The sequence below is a fragment of the Seriola dumerili genome, unplaced genomic scaffold (genome assembly GCF_002260705.1).
Source record: "Seriola dumerili isolate Sdu_G_001 unplaced genomic scaffold, Sdu_1.0 BDQW01000052.1, whole genome shotgun sequence".
In the NCBI taxonomy this organism is placed as follows: Eukaryota; Metazoa; Chordata; class Actinopteri; order Carangiformes; family Carangidae; genus Seriola; species Seriola dumerili.
Genome location: NW_019174307.1, coordinates 11,495,285 through 11,517,858, shown reverse-complemented (window position 1 = coordinate 11,517,858; position 22,574 = coordinate 11,495,285). Strand labels below are relative to the sequence as shown.

The 22,574-nt window shown below is 39.6% G+C and overlaps 1 protein-coding gene across 1 annotated transcript in view; it reads right to left on the bottom strand.

Moving 5' to 3' along the window:
* Positions 1 to 22,574, bottom strand: part of myo3b (myosin IIIB) — a 55,146-nt gene that overhangs the window by 25,577 nt on the left and 6,995 nt on the right. Inside the window, exons 9-24 of the mRNA XM_022741376.1 lie at positions 22,007 to 22,152; positions 16,269 to 16,334; positions 13,983 to 14,138; positions 11,268 to 11,352; positions 11,065 to 11,181; positions 10,457 to 10,561; positions 10,022 to 10,105; positions 9,711 to 9,913; positions 9,536 to 9,634; positions 9,323 to 9,437; positions 9,103 to 9,229; positions 8,255 to 8,465; positions 7,300 to 7,447; positions 5,965 to 6,118; positions 5,705 to 5,793; positions 5,153 to 5,282 (exon numbers count right to left, since the gene is read on the bottom strand). Of these exons, the coding sequence (XP_022597097.1) occupies positions 5,153 to 5,282; positions 5,705 to 5,793; positions 5,965 to 6,118; positions 7,300 to 7,447; positions 8,255 to 8,465; positions 9,103 to 9,229; positions 9,323 to 9,437; positions 9,536 to 9,634; positions 9,711 to 9,913; positions 10,022 to 10,105; positions 10,457 to 10,561; positions 11,065 to 11,181; positions 11,268 to 11,352; positions 13,983 to 14,138; positions 16,269 to 16,334; positions 22,007 to 22,152 (2,035 nt within the window). The remainder of the gene's footprint in view (positions 1 to 5,152; positions 5,283 to 5,704; positions 5,794 to 5,964; positions 6,119 to 7,299; positions 7,448 to 8,254; positions 8,466 to 9,102; positions 9,230 to 9,322; positions 9,438 to 9,535; positions 9,635 to 9,710; positions 9,914 to 10,021; positions 10,106 to 10,456; positions 10,562 to 11,064; positions 11,182 to 11,267; positions 11,353 to 13,982; positions 14,139 to 16,268; positions 16,335 to 22,006; positions 22,153 to 22,574) is intronic.

Below are 22,574 nucleotides of genomic sequence, written 5' to 3'. Positions count from 1 at the left end.
GTCACATATGTTTTTTGTTACTGCGAGCGGCGGTTCTTACTTTTGTCAGTGCTGTCAAATGATGAAAATAAAATGAGAGAAAAGAGGAGTTTTAATGTAAAATGTTAATAACTAAAGGAGGAGAGCAGGTGAGGGGAATATTTCCCATCAGGTCATTCAGTCTTGAGAAACAGGCGGTGGAGGAGCGTCCCACTGATCGTTTCTGCTTCATGCATGTTGCTCTTGGCATGGACTTCCAGGACAAACACAGAGAGAGGCAGCGCGGTGTGTGTGTGTGTGTGTGTGTGTGTGTGTGTGTGTGTGTGTGTGTGTGTGTGTGTGTGTGGATGTGTGTGTGTGTAGTGATGGTGGAGGGGGGGGGGGGGGCAGAAAGAGAAAAAGCCTTCCTTGGCATCTGTGCGTTCACTTTGAAAATTAAGCCCAGCAAGAATCCTGTAGGAAAAAAAAAAAGCTCAAGCTGGCAGTTGTATTGGGGTTCTATTGACAAGAATAGTCAATGTGCTTGGGATTAAAAAGCAATCCCGCGTTCAATATGACACCTCCCTACACGCTTTTATGAGTGCCAGTGTGCGCCTTGTACTTCAGAAGCTGTGGATCGAGCTGTCGACACGGGGGACAATCAAAGTTGTAAGAGAGAGCAGCCTTCCCAAGCTGAGTGAGCAGAGGCTTGCTGGATATCTCCGCCGCTCTCCCGCTCTCTTTTTGAAAACATGTGATCTAGAAACTCAACTCAGCAACCAAGCAAATGAGATTAAAGCACCCATAACCCCCCGCCACCCTCCCCACCCTCCATAACCACCACCGTTTATGCCTAGAGATGGCTCCGGGGGCTGTTGATTTAAATGCCATCCACTACTGTCAGAGCAGATCAATCATAAAAAGCATGGTGTAATTGGCTTTTAGTGACACAACACAGTGTTGCATTTATCAAAGGATGTTGTACCATGTGACTTAGGAGAACCGACTCCTCGCTATTGATGTGCGGGGCCATCAAAAATCCCACTGCTGACTCAAAAAATTCTCCAATACCACGATTAGGAGCAAAAATGAACAAAAGTATTACTTGGTGAGTGTCTCTCTTGGTAGCAAAAGTGTGTGGAAGTCTGGTGAAAGACTGTGGTATCTGCCCACTGGGATGAAAAAGGCTTCTGCTGGGAGAGAACAAAGAGCCGAATGTGTCATATCTCTGGGAGAAGCCTGTCATTTCTACACAGGAGCATCTCCTAACATGAAGGGAGACGGAGTGAGATGCAGAGGACGGGAGAATGGCAACACTGGCTTCGTGTGAAGATGTAAAACCAAATATGTAAATTGTTTGACACACATGATGAGCTTGACCTTATAACCTTGGATTTCCTACAGGAGAATATAGTCATATGAGCTTGTTTTTTTTCACTGACACTTGTGCAATTGTAGAATATGAACAAGAATTTGCTGAAGATAGAAATGTATGCCGGAAATCTTGTCACTCACAAGAAATGTGAGACTTAAGTTTGCTGACTTTGAGAGGAGTTTGTGCTTATTCAGTGGGTCAGCATTATAAACACTACAGCGACATCAAATATGCCCTGGATAGAAAAGTAAAGACAAACTTCTACATATGGTGCATTATATCTTAAAAGCTAATCACGTTTTGTATGATAAACGCAAAGTTAATAGTAACACTAATAAGTCAGATGAATGTAGGGGGGTAAAAAGTCCAATATTATATAATCAAGTCCAAGTACACTGAAGTACAGTTTTCCACCAGTTCAGACAAATATACAGTAAAAACCCACATTCAGTCACCAATTCATAACATTCAGTTTTCTTAATGAGACGCATCAATGTCATGGTTGTCTGCTTTTATATGGCTTTAGAGGGGCTTGTCAAAGCATTGGCTGAAAAGTATCACAAGAACAGGACAGATACATACAATTTCAGGATTTTCAGCCTGATAACATTTTTTCAGAGGCAGCTGTTAAGATGTGAAATGAAAGCCCCTCTGAAAGTGATCTTCTTGGTAAAATAAGAGGAGATGCCATGTGCTAGGTCGGGGATGGACTGAATCTGACTCCATCCCAGGCCACCCTGATCATGCCAGACCTATTTGCTGATGTAAGGGGCTACCAGACTTGTTATGAATTTGGCCATTGTGTTCATCTGGGAAGAAAATTAAACAGATTACAAAATACAAACATTTAGGACTGACAAACAATTATGAAATAAATATATTCAAATATAAATATAGTTTTTAAACCATTTTAGCAATTGTATGTTATTAAAGGAGAAATTGGAGGCTTTGTGTTCTATATAGAAATAGCAAAAACCCAAAGTAGGCTATGATTATATTATATCAATAAGTTAACAGAATTTTAGGAGAAGGGCAGTAGTTTTTTGTTTTTCTCTCTCTCTCAGCAAGGGAAAACAAAGACCATGTGACTGCTTTCTGGTTACAACTATTCACTTTTTGGATAATGAGATGATATCAAATATTCTGTTGTTGATGGCCATTATCAAATGGAAAGTCAGTGTAGAAAGAGAGAGCTGGCAGGGGCAAGGCCGCAGCAGCTGGCAGTGTGGACACACACGCCTGCAAACCACAGTCGTTCGGCAAGGTAGCCGTCACACACAGGTGAGGTAAGTGGTTGACTGTTCATGGCAGGACAAAACGATCCAGGCCAACAGGACATACAGCTCTAAATATAAGTTTAATATTTCAAATTCTCAGCTGGCTTGCTTAATAATAATTCAAAATAATGAATTACATCAACATAGTGCAGCATAGTGCAGGTCTCGCTCAACAGCGTACATTACAAAGTGTTAAAACCCTGGCAAAGATAAATGTTACATTTCAATATGCAAGAAAAACGGAAGGAAATATATGTCTTTATACTCTACTCCCTGTGAACTTTAACATTTCAAAAGGGAAGCACATCACTCCATTTCCATTGTGCTCTCACAAAGGACTGGCAGTCTTGAGGTACAGTGTGCATGTGCAGATGTGCTGTGCTACAAGCAGCAGGGCCAGGCAGCCCTGAGGCTACACACACACACAGACACACACAGACACACACACACAGCACTCAGAGACCCATACATACATATGACCACAGGCTGCCCAGGCCCTGGTAGGCCTGACTGAACCCAGCCAATTCAAACACTGTGATCCCCCTGATCTGGGAAAGGCCCTGGCTCTGAGGAATTTGTCCATGCAAATACATCCCATTTCCTCTGACAAAACACCACCACATGTCCAAGCCTCAAGGACCCACATTCTGCAGGGCTCAAGTGGCCTCACTATTCACCGCCTGGGAGCTTTTTACTTTCTGGGGCCTTCCTAGTTTCCTACTGTTCTCCAAACATGAACGGCATCATTACCCAGACGCTAAAATTCTTAATCTGGTGTGTGGAGAAAAAAAAGCAGGTAGTGGGTCTTGTAAAATATTACATAAATTTGGACTGTGTGCCTGTTTTAAACAAAATATAAAGAAAAACGATCTGGTTTAGAGGGGTTGTGTCTACGTTCCTGGGTTTTGATACGTGTCCCAGCACAAATATTAACATCCAGTGCATGTGTGTGTGTAGTTTGACAACCCAGATCCATTATTTTACTGCCATCAGTGTCAGGCTGCAGGTCTACAAGGGTGTCCCCTAGTGGTGACACTGTGAGGAGGAGACCCAGAGTGCGAAACCACCCTGGTGCAAAACAGATTTCCATCAGATCCCCCCAGATAATGGTAATTTCACAGATAACAGTGAATCTATAATGTGAACTAAAATGCAAATTAAATCCCCCCACAAATTTTACCCTGAAGAATAGATTTATAATTTTTCTTATGCTATACTCTATCTCACTGTAAACGACGCTCCATCTTTTCCAGAATGATAAGCTGGAGCTGGAGTGTTTCATAGCTTTTATCTCATGAGATGATCTACAGTTTCACAAAACTGCAATAAGAAAATTGGACCTCCAACTCCAAAGAAATAACAGGCACATGTATTGCAGACAAACTTGCTCTAAATGAACTTGCAAAAGAATCTATACACCGACTGTGAGCATGGGCAAAGCTTTTAAGAATAAAAAGGTTAAAACTGCACGACACAGGAACAGTTTGTTTCTCTGATAAATCATCACATTAACTCGATCCACCAGTCTGAATGGCAGGACAGACAAAAGTGCAGTGGAACAAAAGGAAATAAAGAAGCTTTTAGACCTAAATGACATTATGTCAGCAGCAATAAACATTATAGCACATCTTAGCTTCTGTTCAGTGCCTTTGTGCACTGAAATGAAGTGTTCACTGAATTTGTTTTTATGGAGTGTACTCCTCTGAAGCTGTTAATTGCAGAAAGAAGTGGCTGAAGGCTCCCTTGTGCACAACCTGCAATTGAAGTTTACAGACACATCACACAGATTTCTACTGGAGTCTCAGCTAAGGTGCCTTTTGTGAATTGAAGCTCCTTTTAATGCCACTGGGAGTGAAAGCAGGCATTTACAGGTCCCTAAAAAGGAAGTGAATCACATAATGTGGCTTAGCTGAAATAAAGAAGGAAGTGGGAATCTGATAATTTAACACATCTATTAGCATTTCAGCTAAGTCAAGTGACCAGAAGGCCTCAGCCGCGGCTAATGACGAGCACATTACTACCTTCATTTAAGCAACAGAAAAGAGGTGGGAAGAGTTGCTTTTGTGTTCTCTAAATACTGTTTCTTCATCCCCCGGGTATTTAGAAACCTTATCATAAAAATATCCCACTGCACCCACAATCTGTAGATAGCATTCAGCAGTGGGAAACCAAGAGGGACAGCTTAGTGAAAATAAAAACAGAGCGCCGTGCAGAGAGCTGAGCCTCTCAAGAGATAATGGAGACTGCAGATTTATCCAAGCACGGCACACAGAGGCTTGAAATGAAGGGGGACCAGGAGATGCCTGGGAGCCGCGTCTTTAAGAAGCCCACTTACCTGAGCGTTTATGGAAGCAGTAGACACCAGCACAATTCACAGAGTACTACAGTCAGAACCCGGCATTGTTAACAATAGTTTGTCTCAAAGAAAACTTTCCCTTTCCATTTCCATTGTGGTAAGCGGGAGAATAATGCTCCTGTTAGTGTCAGGGCTTGAGATGTTCTAAACTGCTATGTTTCTTTAATGACGCCTATAGAAGCATACCTGTTTTAGTTAAGGGGCTGGAAAACAGCTGCTGCAGAAGTTTGTTCTCTGATGTTCTCAGCACCACAACGATGTCAGCAGGAAGTGTGTCTCTGTTTTTCTCCAAAAATCCATTCACATTGTACATAACCTGTTGAGGAAGAAATAAGACATGCATGGAACACATGGAAAACAAATGTGACAAATTATTAATTTAAATAATACAATAGAACACGAAATGATCGTATTGTGAGTGAAAATTGATGAACAGTAGCATTGTTGAATTAAGCGAGCTGATTCAAATTCGAATTTATTCAGTTTCTAGAAAAAACTAAATGGGCTTAAAACCATGGATCCATAAAATCACATGTACCGCCTTAATAGAGTTAACTATGTTTGCAAAGTTTTGAACTATATAGAAAGGAATGAGGAGATTGACATCTGCTCCTTGTGCCCACAAGAGACTTATTAAAGTTTGAACTACTGTTAATACACTGCTAAACCCAAACTCTTATCATGTCAACAATTGAGTCAGTATATTATTTTTTGCATAGATCCAGAGTAATTTGATACCTTTCCTGCATAATGCTGAATTCCAAAACAAAGCTCCACACGTTTTGGTATCCAGAAATATTTGCAGCGCAGATTGTCCTCAAACTTATCTGTAAACAAGAAAAGAAAAGAAAGAAACAATACAAAAAGACCCATTATACTTGGAAAGAGATGGAACAACATTCAAAGAAGATACTGACCTCTAACCTCTTATTAAATTCTGTTTTCATGATTTTTGTTTGTTTAATGTCCGAGTATTTGGCAGGTAGTTCCAGTCTTACCCACTAAGGTCTGTTCAGTGGCCTGAGGGAAGCGGCTCTCCTCGTCCAGCAGGGACAACAGGCCCATGGGCTTCTGTAGGAACATGTCCAGGATGGGCCTGTTGTCCTCGTACTCCACCAGGCTGGCATCCACTCCCTCGCTCTGGTACTCCATCTAATTAAAACCAGTGAATGTAGAACAATCTAGTTAATGATTTCTCTAAATGACCCAATTAAACAATCTCAGCTAAATATGATTTGTGCTTGTGTGGAAAAAAAAAAAGTTTCTCATCAACAAAACCAAACAGCTGCGATGGACTGTGTGTGTCTATGGCTGAAGTTTACAGCATAATAGAGTCTTTTACTGAATGCATAAAACAGAACAGCGCTGAACTAACAAATAGAGTCACTTACTTATTCATAATTTATTTCAATTTGCAAATAACCCAGAGTCATATCATATTATTGCATCTATTTAATTTCAGATCAAAAAGTTGGTTTAAATATATATTTTACTAATAAAGTGGAACCAATGGATCTAAACCGTCCTCATGTTTAAGTCATTAACTCAGAATAATCAGTTTCTGTGTACAGCGAGACTGAAGACATCCACACCAAATAAAAATCCTTTTCCACTGAGCACCAGCCCTACATCAGGGGCACTTCTTTGTAGAAGAGAAACTTTTCCATGAGCTTGAGGCCTTATTTTTACTGATCACTGCTGTAATTAATTTGTTAAGGGGCAAGTGTTGCTTTCAAAAACAGTTCTAGAGTAGAGAGTAGAGTGCTGCAAAATGTAAATGAATGAGCAGATTTTGTTAGTATTTCTTAGGTGAGTCTTCTCGGCAGTTGTTGCTGTTTGTATTTTAACATAAAGCTCATTGAGTTTGCATGTAATGAAACAATATATGACAATATATAAATATATGCCCCTTTTTTCCTTTTAGAAAGACTGTTGCGGAGTTAACACAGACTAAAAGGCATTATGGCAAAATGGTTCTTGATTAATGTCTATTCATTTCCATCAAGGAAAATAAAGACTTCTCGCACTTCAGGGTAAACAACTTCATTAAATCAATTAAGAGAGTAATTTGGTGGTGCACAACAGTATAAACAATCCTTCACACATCACAGCCTGGCTACAAGCAAAATGTTCATGTTAAGAGTTGTCTCTGCCCTGATAAATGTAAAAAACACACAAATAATACTAAAATGACTGATATCCATATCACCGTTGTTTTGCTCAATAAATTTTGTTGCTGTGGAACGTGTGTTGAATATTACAATGGCCTCTTAAGCATGATAAATTAGCACCGATCATATTATTAATGACCTCTTTCTGTACGTCAAACTCACCTGTTCGAGGGCAAATATGTGCTGGTTGAAGTAAAACTGGATCTGCTCGTTTGCAATGTTGATGCACAATTGTTCAAAAGAATTCTTTTTGAAATTCTCAAATCCAAAGATGTCCAGGATTCCCACATTCATGCTGCTCTCTGCGGCACTTCAAAGGAGAAAAAGGGGACAAACAAACTTAATTCTTCTATGTAACGGAACAAGCAAATCCCCAGCAGTCATATTAATTGATAAAACTTTTATGATAATCCAAGTTCAACCCAAATATAGAGTCTGGTCTGGATGGTGTAGTCGGATGAGAAATTATAAACATCATCTTTCAAAAGGTCTGAGCTTCTTAAATGGTTTTTATTTCAGTGTGTATTGATTTAACCTTGAGTCATTTTCAAAATCTGCACAAACAATACACATTCCTACAACACAGCATGAGGACTTAACACAAGGCATTTTATATTCAGTGCTTGGAGCTGCTACTTTTCATGATCGGTCATTAACCACTGTATGCAGAGGTCACCTTTAGCCTGTGCTACGGGTTATTAATGGCAATAAGGAAATGGCAAAGATGACTGGAATGCAGACAGGAACTCTGGCTTTTGTGCATCTCAGAGACGACTCCTTGACAGTTGACGCCCATATTTATAAAGGAATTCTTTTGGATCAATGAAGAGCCTCTTTGCAGTCTCTCTGAAGTCTTTTTAATCATCTGAACATTATTTTCTCTGCACGCAACTCAGTATCAAAAATTTATTAAAACTTTTTTTGCTCTCCTTTTGCTTGTCTTGTGCTTGCCCATTGATATTCTCCTCTGCATGTTTGCATCTACCTCTACAGACTTCCATAAAGGTCATCTGAGCTTGGCCGAAACTCTGCACGATCGCTTGAGACATAGAAGAAGAAAAAAAGAGAGCAACAGTGGACGTCTGGAGAGATGTTCATCACCCCTGCACACACTCACCAGATATTCATGTCAGGCTGCAGCAAGGAGTTGATGCGGTTGACTATCCAGCTGAAGAGGCGTCCGTACAAGGCCTTGGACATGGCGTCTCGGACGTCGACGGCTTTGTCCACAGTGTTGGTGCGGATGATGGTCTCACCTCTGGTGACCACACACTGAGAGGTCAGCGCCTCCTGGAGCTCTTCAGGGCCAATGCTGAGGAGAGAAGCAGCTGAGAAAACAGAAGAGAGAGTCGATCAGTTTGATAATGAAGAGCTCATCTGCTTTAATCATTAGCATAGAAATCAGCTGCAGGTTTCTTTCACTGTGGATGCATTTGCTTCTTAGCATTTTTATGTAAATGAAAAGGGATTCTGTGCTTTTGGATACATTACGGTTTCACTTGCATAAAAAAAGTTCAACCCTATTTTCTTATGCACATAAAAGTGCCCGACCCACACAGGCTTGTAAGACATCCAATATATTATTTCCATAGTGAAACAACATGTATCACAAAAGAACATAAGATATTACACAACATAAAAAGTATAACAGAGACAAAGACTTATGAACACATGTCTCTCCTCCTTCCTCTCACACACTCTACAGATAAAATCTACCATAAAAAGGTTCCCTTCTCAAAACCAAAACTCATCCGACCAGAAAATATTTTACTACAGAGTACAGTCTGAGTATGAGTAAATCATCACACAAGGGGGAGTAAAGCATAAAAAATAGACTTTCTTTTAATATCTCTCCTAAATCACATAACAATCTCTTTCCTCTTTAGGGAGACCATTAAACCTACCTGTTCCTATGGCTAAAACAAGAGTTTTGCTGACTTCTACTACACACATAACACATCTCACCATTCTCTAAGGCTTCTGAGTTAGGCACTTCACTCTTATCGGTCTGGTGTTGAGATGTGATGGCAGCAAATTCAATATTGCCTGTGTTCAAAATGGCTGAGAGAATTCTATAAACAGAGTTGACTTCCTAAAAATAGAGAAGAAAAAATACAATTAACTTAACACTCAATGGCACTGCAAGCAAAAGCAGTACAGTATGTTTTGTTGAGTATTTGGATACCTCTTCAGTAAAGCCAATGTTTCGGAAGCACTCCTGAATTGCATCAAACTGCTCCTGGTACAGTTTGCTGGAGACAATGTCTTGCATCACTTTGCAGTGCTGACTGTCAATGTACCTGCAGATGCAGAATATGATTATCAATGTTAGTTTCCACAATGGGTAGTGAAAGATAGCAGAATTTCAATGAGCATGTTAAAGAATTGCAGCACTAACCTGGGAGGTGTTCGGTCTGGTAGCCTGTAAGTCTTCAGCTTGTCTTGGTGGTAAAGCCCAGCGTATATGTAATAAAATATGTGGAAGTTTTTCTCCCCCCTGAGAGGAAGCAAACGGAGAAGTCAGAAGTGTGACAAATGCAAATCGAACGAGACAAAGAATGAACGGAACATACGTGGCCTGTTTGATGACCCTTGACTTCTCCAGCAGGTACTCGGATATCTTGGCCCCGATGACCGCCCCGGTCGGTGTGAACTTCATCTCCAGGTACTTCCCAAAGCGACTGGAGTTGTCATTGATAGCTGTACAGGCGTTTCCGAAGGCCTCAACGAGGGGGTTCACCTGCAAGATCTTCTCACGCAATGTCCGATTGTTTGCCTATGAACAAAAACATGTTCCTTTAACAAACTATGGCGTGATTTCAGGATAGTTTAGAGTTTGTGCGGGCACAGATTCAACAGTGAGAGAATGAACACACTGCTATACCTTTCCCAAGAAGGTAAGATGTTGAACAATCAAATGAGCGCTCTCCGTTTTTCCAGCACCACTCTCCCCACTGATTACAATACACTAAAGCAAAAGGAAATAAATCTAGTGACTAAAACATCAAGCAAGGAATATTCACATTACATTATATACATTTTTCTCTTACTTAACCAGGTTAAAGTCTTGTAGAGAATTACATTTCTTCTTCACGAGGGACCTGGCTGCTTGTCAGGTACTATTTATTAGTGTCCAAAGCAACTACAAAGTGCATTCAACCGCCACAGGAAAAAGATCTAAATGTAATAAAAGATTTCAAAGACATCTCTCTAAAATATTTTAAAACATACATTATAATTTTCAACATCATTTTATCAATTTTACAATCACATGGTTGGATGCTTGATGCTTTCATCAAATTATTTTCCAGCAGAATACCTGGTCTTTGCAGAATGTCACCATGCCTTGGTAGGCTGCATCTGCAGAAGCAAAGATGTGTGGAGGGTTGTCAGCCCGCTTCACACCATGGTACAGCTTAGAGAACTAAGAGAAGATGTGGATACATGGCGCTCGTCAGAAATGGATCATTAACAGGAACAGATCAGCTCAAAATAATTTTCACGCAGATTAAATGCAAACACATAAAAAATTTGTTGCGTTCTCTGCCATAAGAAAACACCATTTACTACAGTTTATAGATGACGTTCTCTTGTGATAAGCACAGCTCAGAATATGTACATCTGGTATCTGGCAATAATCAATATCGGGTAAGAATAAGTGAAGAATAAAATTGGGAAAAAATGCATATAAAGTAACTAAAAGTGATTTTTTTTTTTTTTTAAACAAACGGTTAAACTACAGTGTTTGTACTGAAAAAGATTTTAGGCCAGATTTTTGTACTGTGTTATACATATATATATATATACAGTATATTATGGACATCCACTACAGCAGGACCAGAGGCATGACTTCTGAGCAATCATTCATCATTTCCACTGTGACGGGGAAACCACTGGGAACATTTGTGTGACTGGTCGAAAACCAACCTGGGGAGAGTAGATGCTGAGATTCTGGAAAGGGTTGAGCGCGATGAGGATGTCACCAACGTAAGTGTACACCTGCAGCTCATCATACCTCTTTTGGAGATGGCTGATTATTGTCTCCTGCAGACAAGAAAAAACACATAGCATCAAGAGCATTGCCCCTTATACCGATCAATGCATGATGAGATAAACACATTAAATCTTACCTCATCTAAGAACTCCAGGTTTACCAGATCATCATCGGGACAGCTCTCTATTATGAGGTTTTTACGAGTATTGATCCGCTCGTGCCTGTATGAAGCCAAGGACATGATAATGCCTCAGAAAGCTGTAACGTGACCACCAAATGAGAAACAGTAGTTTGACTGGTGTGGTGTGGGTGTGAAGCCTTTAGAGCTCTCCCAGGGGACACATCTACCATTATCAGCAGCTGTGATTGCACTTCATCTGTGTTTTGACCTATCACTCTCCAATAAGCCACAGTGGGCAGAGGTCAACAATAGCTTGCTGGCTCAATGGGACTGAAGAAAACCTCAGGGGACACCACAGAGTGTGTGAAAGAAAGAAAAAGAGAACTGCATTTGTGAGTGTCTACTGCTTTATGTGCCTATATGCATAGTACATGCACAGTAGACTGCAATGTGCTGTGGATTCATGATTTTCTATACTTGTTTAATCGTCATCAAATGAAAAGATCGAAACCAACAATGAATTGATCCGACTAACATGTATGTCTTTGTAGGCAAAGCCAAACACAGCTTACTACTGTGTCATAACCTCATCAAAAACATGTCAATGAGCCACACTGGGTGTCATTACAAGGAACATGGGTGCTGTAGTTGTTCTTGAGTTAACCTCACAAACACCATTTTGCTGCTATTAATACTCACAAGTTTGTGTATATTAGCTGGTTTCAAACTAGTCATTTAGTTCATCAGTTGCTGGTTCAATAAAGACTTCAGTAATGTGTAAATTTGTTGCTAGGAAACATCTGTAGCACTTTCCAGTGAAATTAGCTTATGTAAACAGGAAGTCACTCTAACATCACAAACTGTAGCATTGCTACCAAAAAGTAACACATTAAGAGGGTCTAGTACTATGTCAAACTGATAACTCTTTGTACATGTAGGTCTGAATATTTAATTTATCTCTCTATACATGTACATCTGTTTCAGAGTAGTATTTATGCAGTTTAGAATGAATAGGAAATATTTTGCTAACATTACCAATGCTATTTAGTCATTTAGTCTATCAGCATAACATTTGTAATTTAAGATATATAGTTATTTTTGTAAAATGAATTTAATATGCTGTTTAATTATTATTAAACAGCATTTTAAGTTCCATGTTCTCCATGTAAGAAATACCTAGTCTCTTTATTCCAATCTCTTCTAATTTAGTGTATTTCAGCACCAATTATGTATTAATCCATGGTTGATTGAAAATAGTCCCCAACAAATGCACCATTTATACATGTTTGAGTAATGTTTGCTAAAAACTGTTCACAGCTGTTTTTAGTGAAACTGAATATTTGTGATCTGTTTTTAAAGATTATGTTTTAATTAGGAAAGAATTGGCTTGGTGCTGATGTCACAGACAGAGTAGGGAAGTCGGAAAGTAGCAAAAGATGATCTATTGTTGCTTTTGGTCTTTTTGTGGGATTTGCTGACAATAAGAAAAATATAGAATAACACCTGCCTTCTTTAAATTATGGAAAGCTATTAAAAAAGCAACACTTGTAGTTACTTCTCAGTCCCAAAACCATAAAAAAAATATCTGATTCACAAGATATATCAATATTCTACTATAATAAATAATCAATCTTATCATATGAATAAAGATGCTCAAGCTTCAGGGTAGGAATTGTTTCCTTGCCTTTGTCTTCATTCTGTATGCTGAATATAGTGGAAATACTCAATATGTGGTCCCTATAAAGTGAATACTCATCATCATGTCCCTTTAGAGGAGGACTTGAGACCTCGAGCCTCTACCTCTCCTGCTTTGAAGTAAATCACACTATTCCACCTACGGCAGCTACTTTTAAGTTCTCTATGTCTTTATTCTTATCTGGAGTCATTGTGTGCTGATCTGTGGCATGAGAGACTAAACCAGGCGAGCCCAGTTCTCGCCCTACAAGCTCCTAATCCCATTATCCACTTTCACTGTGGACAGGAATTCGGGATCAGGCTCAGGCAACGACTCTGCACACTCTCGGGAGTAAACAGAGCTGGCACAACATCAAGACTCTCAGTCAAGGGCAGGTTCAGCGAACTCCTTTATAATGAAGATTAAACATTTGCCAAAGTCAGTATTTCTCCAGGAAATAACAGGAGACTTTCTGTGCTGTCATTCACTGACATGAGAGTGATCTATCTATCTATCTATCTATCCATCCATCTATAAAGGAAATTGTATTGTAGCTGCTATTATAATCTTCAAAGAAAATAACCCTTATAAATGCATTTAACAACAAACAAAAGAGTCTGTACAATTGAAATTCCGCCCCTTTTCAGGAGTCAATCAATCTAGAATAATTCATTTACTCCATCATGGGTTTAATCAGGCAGGTGGGAAATGTTTTGTACTCAGGGCTCCCATCAGATGGTTGCCACATCCACTGGTCTAAATGGCATTTATTAATCTAAGGTTAGTCAGCACAATCACTCCTTCTGAATTAGTCACACTCCCCTAACTTCTCTTTAATCACATACTGTAATGTCCATTACTGGGGCTCATCATCATTTCTATGCTCGAGTGTAAGAAGATGAGACCCTGCCCCCTACTGGACAGAAAAGAACATTAACACTCAGTCAATGGCTATCTGCACCAGCAGAGATAACCAATGGCAGTACACATGAAGCAATAAGCTCTGTCATTACTGTATATTATTTATGTTTTGGATTATATTTCAAGAGACTTACTTGGTTTTTGTTTTGCAGCCCATTTCTTGCTGCTCCTGGATGAGAGCAGCTAACTGCTGAGGGAGTGCCACATCTTTGCCGTGGGCCTGCTTGATGAAGGGATGCTCCAGAAGGTGGGTCACAGATGGACGTGCCTCAAAATCCTTTATCAGGCATCTTCGCAAACACAAAAATATCAGTGTTATTTAATCTCCATGCTTAGGATCAGTAAACAAACAGAGGGAAACCCTCAAACAGACAAAGCGTCCCACATCATCATTTACCGGTCTTCAAATCAGAGAGACTTAAACAGCTAACTGTGCAATCACCTGAACATTTTAGAAAGCTGATTTGTCTGGATCAGCTCTGACAGACACTCACACCAGCAGGGAGCTCTTTGCAAGTGTTTTAAAGTCTGGGTCACTAATCTGTCATTCTCTGTCTGAGTACATTGTCACTATCACCATGGCTCCGAGTCCAAACAAGCCCTGCTATGGCACAGCAGTAAGTCCTATCTGTGATGTGCAGTGTTTGCCAAAAGGTGATGTCACTTTGTGTTACTGGCTGGTGGCTACACCTCAGCATCAGTTTGCTTCTGATACAAAGGCCCTCACAATATTGACGGTGACAACACAACACAATGAAAACACAGGAGACCACATTCGGCTTTTATTTCTGACAGTTACGATGCATTAAGAGACAAAACTATGAAATTACAAGACTGGACATCCTCACCTGAAGTCAAGAAAGCACATGCATCAACAATCCACATTTGTGCTGTTCATTTACTTGTTCAGCTAAAGACATTCAAATGTGTTTGTAAGCGCTACAACACCAACAACTGCAGACAGAGGTAAGATAGGAGAAAAACACCAATCTAATTCCTACCACCTAATCTACACTGAAATTCTGTTTCTTTTATCAGTTTGTTCAGCTCTGAAAGTTAATTCTGTGAATTCATTAGCGTCAGGACATTAAGCAGAGGTTGGTGCTATTAGCAGGGCTGTGCTGCCGGGATGCTGCACGGCAGGCCACTTTGTCACAGAAGTCGGCTCTTTGGCTGCACAAGTGCAGACTGGTGATGGATTTATTATCCTGAACCCCCCCAGCCCGCCACCCCACCTCTCCCTACACACACATACAGGCCTGACAGGGCTGAAAAGGCTTCACAAACAGCCTGCAAACCATGATAACATTGTCCAGCCTCCACACATTGAACTCTGGTGGGCTTTGTTAGGGGAGATTAATTCTGATATGATATCACACAATCCATTAACCCAGATTAAAGAGCTGCAATTCAAAAAGTATCCAATGAAAACCCTTGCAATGACACTGTAAAAAGTATAAAAAACTAACATCACTACAATGTATGCTGGTTGGTTTAAGGGGTAATTTGCCTTGACGCTGTCCTGATCAATCAATATCCCAAGTGACAGAAAAAAGCCAACAGGCCCCTTAAGGCAGACCGTCTGTTTGTCTTTTCAGTTATTGTTTTTCAGAGCAAACCTCCAGCATAAATGAAACCATGCTCACACAAATAATTCTCCAAACAAATTGAATTTTATTTTCTCATTATGGCTCAGGCTCACACACCTCTGTGCAGCAGATATTAAGGTTGTATATTCTGAGCAACCATTACAAGCCACCCCTGACATTATTAGCTTTGCACAGCAGAGGAAATGATAAGTTATCTGGGCCTTTAGATAGAACTGATAACTCAGGTGTATTAGTTTGTTCTTCTGTGGCAGATTTACACAAATGAAAGTTAATGAACAGAAAGACAAGAGACTTGATAGAATCTGGCTATAAAATATCAATTTCAATTCCCCCCATGTTTACATGCACTTTCCTGCCTGCTGACAACATACTATAGCTACTGTTCATTTGTTTCTGCTGAATCTTTGTTCCAGTCTACGCCTTATAATTTCATACTGGACAAATGTCATATAAAATACTATTGACTATAATTTTCTTTGTTCATTTTTGCAAGAGCAGAGTCACAGGTAGATGCACATCAATTCAATTAAATATGTGATTTTAATATATATTGAAAGATGTGTATTACATTTAGCTGTAGATACAAATTTGATTTCTCATTAAATCTTAATTTCTAAACTAAACCACATAACTCCCTCATCTGCTCCAGACACATCTTAACATTGACCTTTTTTATTTTTGGAACATTAAGTGCTTCCATCTACTGTGCAATTTCACAACCTTTTTTTGGGAATTAACTGCTTTTACACTTTCTGCTTTTAAGACAGAAAGACAACAAAGGCTGACAACTCGAAGCTGGAGGACACTTACTGGCCGATGAAATGGCTGAAACTTCTGCACCATTGTTCTGGATTCCGTAATGTGGGGGAGGGATTTCTGAAACAAAATCACAACAGACAAAAGTCAGCATAATATGTGAAAAAACAGCAACTGTATGCATTTAAATGCCATGATCATTACTGCAAATTAAAGACTTTGAGCTTGTCTCTCGAGTTTGCTGACAAATGATCACTGGCAGACAGAGAGTGACCGTCAGACTCCTGTGAGAAGTTCTTGGTCTGAGGACGAGCTGGTCAGGGTCCAGGTCTGTGGCAGCCACAGAAAAAGTGACAAATGATAACAGCTCCTCCACTGTCTGGCAGCAAGCATCTGCCATTGGGAGCCAAAAGTTATGGGAGCTAGTTATACCTCTGTCAGCAGCATTTACGGAGGCCATCTATAATGAGACTAACACTTTTCAAGTGCACGATGACAGGAGGCAGGTCTGTATGAGGAGCCAAGGCTGGACGGGCCTGAGCACAGTCATCTTCACAGGGAGCTGCCAGTTTGACAGGTGGAGGCTGAGCCTTTTGTCACCGTCAGGGAAATAGTGACAGACGTGGTCGAGATATTTATTAACCGCATTAATTAGTTCACACGTGTTGTTTCACAAAGCCATCAGACTGACACATAGAATATCAATTCTCTAGTTTTAAAAAATTAAAACACTTTCATTTTGCTCATCACAAACAAACCAGAGGTAGATGCAGCTACACATTAAACTATAACATATTTAATGTCTTTTTTTCCCTTTTTTTTTTTTGAAAGGGAAGAGAGGATGTTGGGGTACAAAATCTGTCATGTACCGCAGTGCTAAGTTCGTCGAGTCTTTGATAAGGATTCAGGCAGGCAATCCTTTCCAAAGTGCAGATCAAAGCCAGTAACTGACTGCCTCAATGCAACCTCTAATATGAGCCTGAAGACACGTTCTCGCCTTGATGTTGTACCATACTGCTTATACATTACAAAGTCAATATAGCAGCACTGCTGATAACACTGTCAAGTGTGCTCATTGTGCTTAGCAAATTCAGGCAGTTTTTTCTTTCACTATTTGTGAGATTGCTGGCTCATATTGTAAACACAAATGGCTTATTCAAATCTAGTACCAGGCAGCGCTTGTACTGTCAGATGTTCCTCAGAGTGGTTTGAGGCAAAATCACAGAGGTGTCAACAGCATTTGACGGCTGTAACTAAGCCATGAAGGAAGACAAAAATCAGGCAAATGCAATACTTGAATAAGCAAATACAGAATTTATAATTCCTCCACTTTCTATATGATGTAAAACATTGTTAATTTTCATTCAAGCAGATCTTCATTTCAACAATTAAACATTGACCGCTGCACCTAACTCAAAATTTGTTAATGCTGAAAATGTATTTAAAATCTTTCTTTACAGCTCTGTTTTTATACAAGAAACAACTGCTGTTAAGTGTTGGACTCATTACAACAAGATAGAAAAATCTGAAATGATCCGTTTCTTTATCAAACATCCATTCAATTTAATTTACATCCTTTAGTCCACACAACATTAAGTCCTTCATGGTGAATAAAACGCCAAAACAACAGGCAGCGATATTAAGTTGTGCTGTAAAGCTATCTTAAAACTGGCTTGCATTACCTTGCTGATTCAGTTAGGAAGTTAGAGAAAACGGAGTGAACAAAGATGTACTTCCTCAATTCATGTATGTCTTTGTTTGAAAGGGCATTGAAGAGGGCATCGGTTTCTCAAAGCAGAAACACAGTGGCCTTTAGACAACCTTAACAGAGAATGAGCATGAGGGCCCAAAATAAAGATTTATTCAGAGAACGGACCACCCGCTTAAAATTTCAACTCATCCATCACCTCAGCCAGAGCACTAGCACCTCTTTGAGCACACATGCATGAACACGAAGAACTACTGCAACATTTATCATGTCTTTGGCGGCCACATCACCAAATGCTGCAGTCCTGAACAACACAGAGAGCAGAATAATAACTGCATCAAGGATGGAGATGTTAAAGGCTTTACTCATGACTGCAAAATCATCCATGCAGCCGACAATCTCTTGTCAGGGGTCAAGACTGCATCAGTGTCTGATGACTGGAAATCTGTGACTTTAAAGAACATGGCGTCTTTACTCTGTCAAAACAGAATTTTTTTTATACTTAAAATGCAGATATTGAAAATTGAGGTTGTCCAAGTCATTTTAAATAATGGCTGATTTTCACAATAAGAATGAGCAATTTGTTGAGAGAGAAACATTGGCAGGGTTCATACAGTTTTCAGATCAGCATTACTTGTGACATTCATCTGTGACAGACTGAAAAGCTGGCAGGTTATTAATCATAATCGTCCAAAAATTAAATGTTTCCCTTTCATTGATGGATAAGGGATTTTTGGTCAATCTAACGTCAAGGCTCCATGGAGCCATGTTGGTCCAGATGGAAATATCTAAACAAATATTGAATGGATTGAGATGGAATTTGGAATTTGAACGTACTCTAATAACTTTGGTGATTCCCTGCCCTTTCCTGTAATGCATCAACTGTATCTCTTAGGATGCCTAACCCTTAACTTTTCATCAACACTATCATCAGGTTCAAATTTTTATTTGTCCAATATTTTGGTTGATCTACTTAGCAAATTTGAGCATGTTAACACACTAAACTAAGGTAGCAAACACGATGAACATTATACCTGCTAAACATCAGCATGTTAGCATAGTGACTTTAGCATTTAGCTCAAAGTTTAAGTGCACCCTCACACAAAGAGCTGCTAGCATGGCTACAGACTCCTAGTCTTGTTGATGATTTTTGAACAATTTGCCAAAAACTCTCCAAGAGCATATCTAGAAATTACATGTAAAGTAAATGAAAACAAATCTGCAAATATTCTTACATTACTATCTACATAGTTTAGCAATGCATGCATTTAACATACTATTCAACACAAAAGCAAGGCATAACTTTAGTTCACTGCAAACCTGATTTTTCACCTCTTAAAAGATTTCATTCAGAGACAGAAACACCGGAAACTGTGTTGATAGCCCTCACCCTTGGCTGTTCTACTCCACAGATTTTAACTCTGGCTTTTTCCAGGAAGAGCTGTCTCTCACCAGCACACTGGTCTGGAATTCTGTCGCTGCCTCATGATTTGATTAGCCTTTCTTGCCTCTGACAAGCCATCATTTACTTCTATCTCGCCCATTCTTGGTCTCTGCTCTTGACAGATACAAGTACTATTAAATATGTGGCTAATATCGACACCGATCTGGCCGAATAAATACAACCTTGGACGTCTTTTGCCAATTTCTTCTAACCTTTACAACGCATTTTACACACACTTTGGTTTAACTTTACGTGGACACTAGGGTAGAAAACACTGGCTCAAGCAATTAACCTTCGCACATATTAAATATCACACACTACCTTTGTCTTGAGTATCTGTAATTAATTTTGCAGTTGATGATTTTACAACTTTACCCTCTGACATGCTCCATTACCTTCATTTATGGTCACCATGGATATCACATACCTGTCAAACACACTGTAACAAATTCAGTTAATTTCATAACACAGAGCCAAATGAAAATAACTAAAGCTACAGACAATATCAGAGTGAAGTACCTGAGATTTCAACACATGCATGGATCAACAGTATGTCGCAACTCATCAAGTATTAGGTATTTCTGAAGCACAAACAGGGCACACACAAAGGTGACCCTAATTCCTGGAGCTCATCAGCGTCCCGTCTGACAGATATCAGAGTTCCTCTTATCGTTTATAGCCCGCTGAGACAAGAATCATTTCCACCGGTGCATGTTTCCACTTGCACGACCAAAACTGTGACATAATGGCTATCTGCTGCTGGCCCCTGTTGTCAAAGTGGTGATAGCACTGGGTGTTTGTATGGTCCTTACCAGGAATCATTAAATCTTAAGCTTGGCAAGAGAGACTGTCCAGCGAGAGCTTTCTGAGCTTTTTCTCAGAAAAAGACAGACAGGAAAGAAGAATAACAAACCGTATCACAGACAGGTGAAATAGTGCTACTACAGAGGGCTGACTAAACAATACTCAAACATATTAAGGAAATCTATAACATCAACCACAACTGGGGTGTATTTTTCTTGTATTTTACTATCTAAATGTGTTTCAGAGAAAAGGAATGATAAGGCGGATGATACACACAGGATTAACAACATGACAGTGAAACCTTTAGCCTGGAAACACATTACAGTGTGCAACTGTAAAACACCAGAATGATGAAAATGCTTATTGCATGTTTTAGTGCTTATATGGATTTCATAAAACATGTACTACCCAAGGACAATACTTCAGAAAAGGCTCCTCTGGTAATGGTTTGTGACGTATTAAATTAAAAAAAAAAAAAAAAAGTAAAACTTTGCAATCATCAAAACCAGTGAAGATGAATCTCTCTGGTTTCATCATGAATCACTCTCACCACTACTGAAGACCCAAAGGTGAAATACATTTCCCTATTTAGAAAGTAATTCATACAGGAGTCATAATTTACAGCACGTTTCCTCATGATTTTGTCTGCCTTGCTGCAGTGAAGGGAAAATATATTTGAGATAAACGTCATGTTAACAGAATCATTTCATGGTTCAACACATTCACTGTGATTTATACCACACCTGCTCAGCTTTAAGGTCCCAATTCACACAAAGAGGGCAAAATATCTATTTTGATTGGAACAGAGATAGAGGAATGTCAGTTGTAGATATATGTCCAATTCTATTAGCATCCTAGTTATCCTCAAAGTCAAAGAGTCTTACAAATCTGCAGTAATGAAATGGAATTGGACATTGACAAGGGAAATGTATGTGCCCTCTCTTATTACGACTCCTGTTTGATAAGGAAACATCCTTGCTGCTTGACAGAAACCACTCATTCCAGTTCCAGTTTTTTGTTAATTTAGCCAAAACACACAATCACTAAACTACATCTACTCTTCTAAAAAAAGGGATGTTATTAAGTGCATGCCGAAGAAAAACTATCTTTCATTTTACCGAGGCGTCCTGCTTTTAGCCGTCCCTTCTCTTGTAATTATTTTTAAATTCTGGTTATATTTGGTGCTGATGAAAAACTGCGTTAGCTCCCATAATTCCTGCCAAACAAGCCATCCACGTTTCTCCTCTGGCTTGGCAGGGAGGAGATAACATTGTGACGGGAAGGAGGTGACAGCCTCATCTCAGTGTGAATGGAGCTAATCACCAATGCAAATTGCAATCAGAAGGGCATATCTCTACCTAACTGAGAGATAATTGCACGATTGTGCTGATAACAAAAGGTCAACCGCGTGTAGCCACCAAGCTCTCAAATGATCATCAGACGCACACTGTCTCCAGCAGTGAATATTTTTACAGACTGAATCGCTGCATTAATTTGTTGTAGTTTAGCAGTAGGCCATACACAACGACATTTTTGATGATGAAGAATTTAAACACTGATTATTCAGCAGATGTTGCCTTTCAGGTGGGAAACAATGGCAAATAGTGAAATAAAATGGCAACCAGAAGCACGGATGAAGCCACAGAGATCCAGTTCCCTTTTTAATTTTCTAAATTTCAAATCATAACAAAAATAAATCCATTTGCCAGTAAAGCCAATGTCATTTTGCCTTTTATCACCTCTACTGTCAAATTCAGTTTGTCATTGTCCTCCTGACAGACGGCTTACGTGGGCTGCCTCCAGCTGTGTGGCTGGAGCGCCCTCTAGTGGACTCACCGTGGGATCTTGAAGAGGGCTTTAACTGGATGCATCTCAGCCAGTGGGGGATCTCCGTCTGCCAGCTCAATGGCAGTGATGCCGAGTGACCACACATCACAGCGGGCGTCGTACGAGTAATCATACTGCTGTTCACAGGCTATGACCTGGCAACATGACACCACAGTGACCATATCAACATCATTGAGTCCTAAAATACAGGGGTTTTTTTCTCAAAGCAAATTAGGAGATGTGCCAGTGAGGTGAGATTAATTCACTTTTTACCTGCAGAGTATCAGAATTTACCTGAACATTGTGTCAAATTCATTTGAAATAAAGCATTTTATTAAAATCACATGGAGAAATTTAGTAATAATTTAAAGATATTTGTTAAAAAGGATCATAAAATGTTCTTTCCTCTCTCTTACTCACAGCCAAATATCTGGCAGTTACAGACATCTATATTTATGGACTATTAAAACACCGAGAGGTAGGTCAGTTCAGTGGCGAGTGGTACTCTTTTCCACAGTCAATAATCATAACAGACACTACATTTTACAGCTGAGTTTATTCTAATTGCCCCTGAGGT